The sequence below is a fragment of the Musca vetustissima genome, unplaced genomic scaffold, assembly GCF_032173495.1.
Source record: "Musca vetustissima isolate MV318-11 ecotype Yass unplaced genomic scaffold, APGP_CSIRO_Mvet_v1 utg24870, whole genome shotgun sequence".
Taxonomy (NCBI): Eukaryota; Metazoa; Arthropoda; class Insecta; order Diptera; family Muscidae; genus Musca; species Musca vetustissima.
In genome coordinates this window covers 248,828-258,237 of record NW_026881920.1, presented here as the reverse complement: position 1 = coordinate 258,237, position 9,410 = coordinate 248,828, and the positions used below count along the sequence as shown (strand labels likewise).

The 9,410-nt window shown below is 30.7% G+C and overlaps 1 protein-coding gene across 1 annotated transcript; it reads right to left on the bottom strand.

Moving 5' to 3' along the window:
• Window positions 1-1,757: 1,757 nt before the first annotated feature.
• On the bottom strand, window positions 1,758-3,827 carry LOC133328011 (nucleobindin-2). Its single transcript, XM_061536561.1, has 5 exons — window positions 3,594-3,827; window positions 3,034-3,532; window positions 2,502-2,839; window positions 1,950-2,426; window positions 1,758-1,889 (listed from the first exon to the last, which is right to left on the bottom strand). The coding sequence occupies exons 1-5, from the start codon at window positions 3,825-3,827 to the stop codon at window positions 1,758-1,760; spliced, it is 1,680 nt and encodes a 559-aa protein (XP_061392545.1).
• Window positions 3,828-9,410: the final 5,583 nt, after the last annotated feature.

Genomic DNA, 9,410 nt, shown 5'->3' with positions numbered 1-9,410 from the left:
AAAAAAGTACAGATAAATGTTGTTACAAGTTCCTGCCTTTGTAAAATTCAGGAATACAAAGATGTTATTATGAATCTAATTTACCGCTCATCGAAATGGAAATGAAACGAGTTCGGTGTATTACATTGAATGTTAGGAATGAATTGTACACTACTACGTATGTTCCATTATAAAAATCACATTTTATATTCGAATATATCACAAACAAAATCAAATCAACCCCTATCCAATAAAACAGTTTAAAATTGGTTTGGAATAAGTTAATCTTAATAAGTGCCAATTATAATTTCATTGCTTTTTCATAGAAAACAAAATAAAAACATCATGAGTAAGTTGATTAAAACCACAAACATAAATAAATCGGTAACAGTGTTTGTGTGTATGCGTCATGAAACATATTCGCTTACTCTGGATAAGAAAAAAATCAATCGCCCTGGAAATTATGTTAGTTTTTCCTCCATTCATGCATATCCCATGTCTTAGTTTGTAAGTTGATTTTTTTTAAAGATAAACTATATTGATAAATATTGTAAAACTAACTTACCTTACCGTAATACTAATCGATATACCATAATTCATACCTGAGGTCTCCCTCTCTTTGTATCAACTATCTTATTTCAATCACATATACACATATGCCTGTTTTAAATCTAAATATATTACCACATAATAAGTTAATATGTTGCTTCTCATGTCCACAACAAATAGCAAATACACATACATAAATACGTATTATTATTATTGGCTTGTTATACAAATGCACTTAAACACCTATTTTAGTTTTTGAATGTTTTAACTAAATAATTATTAACCCCTCATTATACATTGAATACTGTTTTATTTTATTATAATCATCTTAAGTTTTTATTCATACTAAAAAATGCTGAAAAGCATTTTACACATTAATATTGAATAAAATGTATAATTATACAGAAAAAGTGCATTAGTTGTTTTTCTTATTTCATTGTAAACGGGGTAAGTGTTGATCGATATAATTGGAAGAAAAAAAGGAATTGAAGTTCCCTATTTGTGTGGCAATTGTTACCATTGGTATTCAATTCGGCTACCAAATATGGGTTATATATATGACCGTAATATTCCGCAATATTCTAATGGAATCGGCGGTAAATTTTCGTGAAGTCCAAAGTGCGTCCACCACACTTCATCGTAATTTGTATTCTTTTTTTAAATATTGAGGTCATATTTAATTACCAATGAAGATTAATCAATGAACTGGACAGGAACTCATATTACATCGAAAACAAATGAAAAATTAAGGGCACATTCTGTTGACCATGGTCATGTCCAGGATACCAATAAAATACAGTCAGTTAATTGCATATTCATTAAAAAAGAATACAAATCAAACACAATTTGCTGGTGCTTTCCATTATTTATTATACAACGTTATTAGTATAAACGATTCTATGATATACATATTTTGAATATATGTTGATAAAAATGAAAGACCCAACAAAAATACAAGAAAAATATACAACAAATTTAAGATATACAAAATAGAATGTATTGAGAAAATGCACAAATATAAAAATGTTCTATTAGAAAGTTTTCGAATGTACTATGAGGAAATATACATTTTGATTTAAAAAAAGAGATGAATCACAAGTAGTCACGACCGACAACAAATAGAAAATCAATAATAATCTATGTTAGAGTTCATGGATGTTCGAAAATGACGATCAGGGTTTTATTATTTGTGTGCAACGAATATATTCGAAAAATCTCTTCAGTTTCGTTTAATGTTTTGGTTGAGGTTGTTGTTGAGCGACCGGTTGTTGTTGTTGACCAATTGGTTGCTGAGCTACAGGTTGTTGTTGTTGGACTACAGGCTGTTGTTTTTGAACTACAGGTTGCTGTTGAACAACAGGCTGTTGTTGTTGAACGACAGGTTGTTGCTGTTGTGAAGGAATGTTATTTTGTTGTTGTACAGGCAAATTATTTGGCATTTGTTGTTGGGGGACAGCATTATTAACAATTGGCTGTTGTGCCTGCACTGGTAAATTATTGTTAGCAGCTGGTTGTTGATGTTGTGCTTGTTGAGGCTGTGGAGGAGCCACGTTATTAACCTGTGGCTGCTGTTGTTGTGGTTGAGCAGCGGGCACGTGTTGGTACACTTGATTTGGATTTAGGTGGACTTGTTGTCCTTGGTACTGTGGCTGTTGGTATTGTTGTTGTTGGTATTGTTGCTGTTGATACTGTTGTTGTTGATGTTGTTGGTACTGCTGCTGTTGTTGGTGGTATTGTTGTTGCTGCTGTTGGTATTGTTGTTGCTGTTGAATGTGTTGTTGTTGGGGATTTTGATAATGCATTTGTGGCTGCTGCTGTTGTTGGTGATATGCACCAGCTTGATAGGCATGATTAGGATCTGGGTAATAACCTTGTGGCATATTTGGATGCGGTGGAAGCTTTGTAGAAAAAAAAGTTTAATAACATTAATATATAAGCTTTCTCTACCAATGAAAATATTCATTATTACTTACCAAGCCCTGGGCAATCATACGATCAACTTCTTCCTTTCGTCTACGCTCAAATTCTAAATATTCTTCGTGAGTGTACTGGGGCTGTTCATCTATAGTTTGCCATTCAGGATCACGATTGAACTCATCACGTTTGGTTTGTTCCAAAAATTCTTGGAAGCTAATTAAACCATCGCGATTTGTATCTGTTTCTTGGAATACGTGTTCCCGCATACGTTCCATTTCTTCAGCACGCTCCCGCATATCATCTTCTGGCAATCCTGACTTGTAAACTTTATCAAGTTCCTTGACAAAGAGAGCCTTTACTTCGGTTTCGTCCCAGAAACCGTTGCCATCGACATCTAAATAATATAGCATAGATAATATTGATTATTTACAAATAATATGTTAGTCTCAACTTAAACTTAACAATAATATTAGTTGGAACATTAACGTCGCTATGAATTGACTCAGATACTATTATGTTATGTTGATTTAGTTAATATAAATAGCTCTGCTCATTCCTACAATGCTTGCACTTCGTCATTATACTAACCATGAATCATGAAAAATGTATGAGGATCAAAATCTTGTTTATCCATATGATCTTGTTCTTCCCAAACCTCTTCCAGTTGTGCTTTGTTGCCGGGATGATGGACCTTTTCGTGTTTCTTATGCTTTTCCTCCAATTGTTTTTGTTCTTCTTCAAACTTTTTCCTTTGCTCTTCGGGTAGCTCGTTTTTAATCATCTCCTTTTCAAATTCCTTTTGCATTTCGTATTCCTTGAATTCTTGTCGGCGTTTTCGGTCGGCTTCTGCCAAATCCTCTGAAGTCTTTTTAATTAATTTACGTAAATCCTCAATTTCGAATGTATGTTCATTGCCGTGATCCAAATGTTGGGAAATTTTTAGATGATCCCGGTCAATGTCATTGCTTAGCTCAAACTCTTTTTTGGCTAAACTGCGAAGACGTTCGAGTTCACGACGTTTGATTTCGTCCAATTTTGTGCGTACATGATGATTAACGTAGTCCAGCTCTTGAGCTATTTTACCACTCTGAAATATAAATTCTCATTATTATTTGGCACTCTCTGACGTGTACAATGGACGGGCATACCCTAATATCAGCCTCGGGTGCTTTGTCTAACTTCTTGCGGAATTCCGGATCACTTTCCAATGCTTCGACCACTTCCTTCAAATAACGTTCATATTCCAAAGCTGTTTCCACATCAGGTGTGGCTGGCTGGGCTGGCTTTTCCTCTTCATCTTTTTTTGTTTTGGTCACGGGCAAAGCAAATGCCAGACATAGAACGCAACTCACCAGGAGTGCAGTCGTAAAAAAATTGTTCATAACTTTAGATACTCCTAATGTCGATGAATTTGGTAATGTGCTAATGATACTCTCTGGACGATTGGAAACAATATATATATTTATTTAAAGAAAAACACTTGAACAAATAAACTAAGCAATATTGCGAAATGACGTCTGGCTTGGAGTACTTTCAAGAATTATCTGACGTTGACGTGTACTTTACGACGGTGAGCACAATGTTGGCGTTCAGCGTTTGCCGTCTTCTACTTATAGGGTTATTCAGCAGAAACACGATGATGTCTAGTGACAGTTGTCAAAAATGCAGAGAGAAAAAAGTCAAGGTTGACTTTAAACGATATTCTCTATTGACAGGTGTAACTCAAAACCTGTTTGGTGTAATTTCAATATTTTATTTTTTCAATTCAATTTCAATTTCTTTATTTTTCATGAATGGGAACCTAGCCATAAGGCCATGATCGGTTCCAAAAAACACTATACATCTACTACTCCAATTCAGAATAATTGTTTAGTATTAAACCAATTAAAAATCAATTTATTGTTTTAACAACAAAATTGTCAGTCAAAATTACTTTTACTGTCAGAATTACTGTGACTAATATTTAATAAATATTTTGAAATGTATAAAAATATGCAAATTTAATAGATAATAAATTTTTATTTTAGCTATTTTTTTCCAAATACGTTCAATACATTTCATGTGACCACTTAAAACTACTTATATATGAATTGATTTAAAATATTATTTGTTTGTTATCATATTGCGTAAAAATTCATATGAATATCTCCTACACACTCTAATTGAGAAGCTCTAGAAGTTCCTCTAGTTTTTACCATGGTATAATTATTACCATTACATGGTATAATTATTATTATAGGGCACAGCTACCAACTGATTACAATTTTTTCTCAAGGTGGCCTGTTCCATTAAATCAAAATACATATTTTGTGCATGTGTGTGTATTGTTTTGAATACAATGTCAAATAAATACAAAATTAATTTAAATAATTTCAAGTTTAATTGAAATGAAAATAAAGTTTTAAACACGTTCGTTTGGAAGTAATTACTTTGTTATGGATGAAATAAAAATTTTATGCTATTCCCTATTGGATTTTGGGAAGAAATCATAAGCTTTCATTCATTTTTCGCGTTTATTTTATTTAATTTATTTTATTTTTGACAGAAGAGGCTTAGTTGCTTCTTTGTTATTCACCTCAAGCTGCCCTACTTTGTATTATTGTACCATGGTTTTTACTATTTTTGTTGATATCATAAAGAAAATTCTGTTATCATAGTAAAAAGTAGTAGATTCTTGGGAACAGACCAGAATTTTCTGCATAATCTTTTTTTATTTTTTGAGTTATACCTGAATCTCTGTTTTACAATACACTGGTTTGTTGGGTTATATCGTGGATTATCGTTATCGATGATATCGTTTTGTGATGTGCCATCTCTAACGTCAACAGCAGTTTATGTTTTGATTGTCAAACAATACAAACTATTTTTTCTTCGTTCGAGGATTACGGAAATATTTGCTGGAAAAATAAAAACAAACGGAAAATAAGAATTATATGAAAGTTTTAAGAAAATGCTGCAAAATCTAACCAAAACTGCAATGAATGATTCCAATAAAGTGTAAAATAGTTCTACAAAAATATAAAGAATCGTGAAAACAATAAATAAAATGAAGTGAATCCAAAGCCATTGATCTATAAAAAAAGAAAGATATACAATTCCTGGAATTTTATTAAATCCGAAAAAGAACAAGGTTAGCAAATGTGCATTCAAATTATAATTTATGTTTTAAACCTTTGCTCGTAAAAAGGATTCCCGATTTTGTGGCTGAAATTGATTTTCCACACACACATTGTATGTGTGTGTTTCCTTTGTGTGCAATAGTCTATAAAAAGACAAGGATGTCGGAAAATATGTTGAACATTTCATAATTGCAAATTGGTTGTGCCAGATAACAATCAAGCCACAAAGACAGTAGGCGGCGCGCCCATATTGCATCACGACAAATGTTGATGACCTACTCTCTATTGTGATTATGTGCGTATGTGCAAATAAATATTTGTTGTCCGCATTTTTCCGTTTCCGGCTGACATACACACATGTACAATAACACAACTGGGAAATGAAATTATATATGTATATGCATGTTTGCTTTATTTTTAGCTTTAAATATTTATGACCATTCTAACGCTTCCTTTGGTTTATTCTACTTTCGTTGATTGGGAACGTTAACATTGTTCGTGTCAAATAATAATTATTTATATATATACGCACACAGGTCAACCGAGTTTCTAAACAGGATATGGGTATGTCACAGTATTTCTAAAAGGATTTGCGTTGGATCTATACATTCACCACACTGTGGTACAGGGTATTATGTCTTTCTGCATATGTTTGTAACAGAAACGACCAATGTTAACTTTTGAAAATTTGCATAGAATCACTATGTTCGGTTCAGCATTAGATATAGCTTCCATATATACTTGCACCAACTTCCTCATGTTTGTCAGATTGAAACAAAATTTTACACAACATACAAAATTGAGCATTGAAAGACGTATGTGTAAAATTTCATCGAGCTAAGTACATTTATTCAGTCAAAATTTGGTCAATGAGATCTCTTCAACACTAGTCATAATTCATGTTCTTTAAACAAAAATGGGGGCCTGCCAATTTAAACTATAACTATATTAAAATTTTTTTTTTTTTTTCACAAGGACTTGTTCGTAATTGTAAAGAACATACAGGAGAACATAATTTAAAATTAATTAAAAATGTTTGCACTTATGGTATTTTTATCGATGCCCTCCTTAGGAACAAAAATTTTAATTTTATAGTCGGCATATGTCTCAAAATTGGAAAAAAAATTAAATAAGTACATAAATACTGATTAATTTATAAAAAAAAAAAATCAGTTTTGATTGTTTTACATAATTGAAGACTGATTGAAACATCGGATAATATATATTATTTTCTTAATTTAAATAACAGAAGGATCAATTAAATATATACTATTTATTTAAATAAAATGCGATATGCCGAATATTTGTACATGACATGCCGACAATTGACAAAAATTACAATTGCATTTACTTATAAATATATAAATTGCGTTAAAAAATCGTTAAGTACGACCTGGAAAATAATCTCGGGATCTTTATATAGGATCATAGGAAAGAAGTAGACCTATGTCGACTATGTTTTCCAAGGATATTTTGTAACCTATAGGCCACAAAAAAATAGAAAATTCAGACACTTTTGAAGGCAAATATTCGTAAAATTAAAAAAATAAAAGGTTTCTTTTTATTGGGACACCTAGAAACATAGAACCGAAAAAATCAAATAACAGCCAAATTCGGTTGCAAAACGTGTGCAGGAGCCTAGAAAACCCAAAATTTAATTATTATTTTTTAGGAAAATTTGTTAACCAATTAGAGCTCAAAATACAAAATAACAGATAATTCTGTTGAAAAATGTGGCATAAATTCCTAAAAATACCGAAAATATGGGCAGTTATATGGGTTTTCCTGCTAAGATTCGGACCCCTTTTCTAAATATTTAACCGAAATTTCATAAAATTTATTTATTAATTTGTTTAATTTACAAAAATAAATATCGATCAAGTTTTTAAAAATATAGATGACAGATTATAGAAATAGATGACAGATAGAGGACATAAATTTTATAGATGACAGTCAGTCACCTTAACTTAACAGCGCCCGTATTGCAAAACTTGTTGATAATCGTTGATAAAACTGATTTATTCATTGAGTATTTATCACAAATATTTCTAATAGAAAAAATAGTCGATGGAGTAATTTAAATGATAATAATAAAAATCTTTTTGCTTCATAAAGTAAATTTACTTTATACATTTTTCGTAGTGAAGTTTAAACGTTTCCATTGTTTTGTTAAGACCTAAAAAATTTAATACTTTTTTCGTCATAATCTTAAAAATCTAGTTTAGTATAAGTTTTTCCTTTTACACTTCTAAAAATTGCATTAAATACATTCTTCCGATTCACGTGATTTCGTTTTCAAAATCAAAACACTTTTCACATTTATCACGTATTATGTGTCACATATACAAAATATGTAGTGAGTAGATAGCTTAACACAAACTTATTATCAAACTAAATTCCCTATAAGAGCTACATAATAAAATACTAAAGTCCTCAAAGTCCCTACCATTTGAAATTTGTTCCAATCAAATCCAGCCTGTGCAAGAACACAATCTCTGCCATTAAGACTAATAGCCTAGACAGACGACAGCCTTAATTTGCATTAACAGCCTTAATTCAAATTAACTTGTACATTATCCTTATCTTTGTGTGTTGTTAATGCACAAAATCAAACTGAATTTATACTGAATTAGGCAATTTCAATATGGCAATGCTGTCGAAAATTAATTGTTTCTTGTCAAATTTATTTATATTTATGAAAATAAAAATAAGAAACGAAGGCAAATTTCAAAACTTTTCAAAATTGGGAGCTGTTTTGCTAAGATTATAGTTGCTATTCCTCCTTTATGTCATGTATCTATTTCCTAAAGATGTAATCCCGAAAAATATCGAAACACATGTAAAAAAATGTTCACCTTACACACAGACAAACAATTGTTTTGAAGCAATCTCTCTGCAGGGGTATATATTAATTCAAATTAAGACATTTTTAATGCAAATTAAGGCTGTCGTCTGTCTATGGCATAAGAGGTTTTCATTAGTTTTAAATTGCCTTTTTTCGTCTAAAAACAAAAATTTGAATTAGAAAGTTTTGAAATTATGATTTAGTAGTATATGAGTCGACTTTATTTGGATTTTCTATACGCAGGAGCGAGACGGAAAATTGTTTATAATCAATATATAAATATATTAATGTTTCCTTATTTTAAGAATTATTTTGTATTCGTATATTGTATTCATAAATTATAAATAACAATTTTCCTTTCCAATGTAATTCCTTTGATTCTAATTTGTTCTGCAAATTTTCTTCTATCAATTCTTCATACATATTTTGTTCATAAATATACTAGGATTATATTATTATTTCAAATAGGTATAAAATAGTCATCTAGTTCAAGATATTACAATTTTGTGCTTATCGACAACATTTGTAGCTTAAATGGCTAATCTGATGGAGATGTATAAATTTATTAAGTATTGGTGACAATATTCAAAATTTGTCAATGTATCTCCTTATCCATATATTGTATCATATACTTAACTTCATAATTTAAAAATCAATAATATTCAAATTGTAACACGTACCATAAACTGTAATTAATTTTGATGATATTGTTTGTGTTGTAAATTGTCCTTCCTTCTGTAATACACATATATATTTTTTTACTTCAGTATTTTCGCAAATAGACTATGATGACAAAACAACACCAAAAGTAACCCATCATTAAAGAGTTTACTACAAAATCATTAGAACATTTAGAGTGCACATACATACACACGTATGCACTAGCTGTATATGTGTGTAGACAGCGATGACGACGTAATTTTATACCAAATATTTAATTGTAAGTCATATTTGCTCGCTTCCAAGTTTACTTCATTCTTTTCAAAAATTCTACTTTCGGT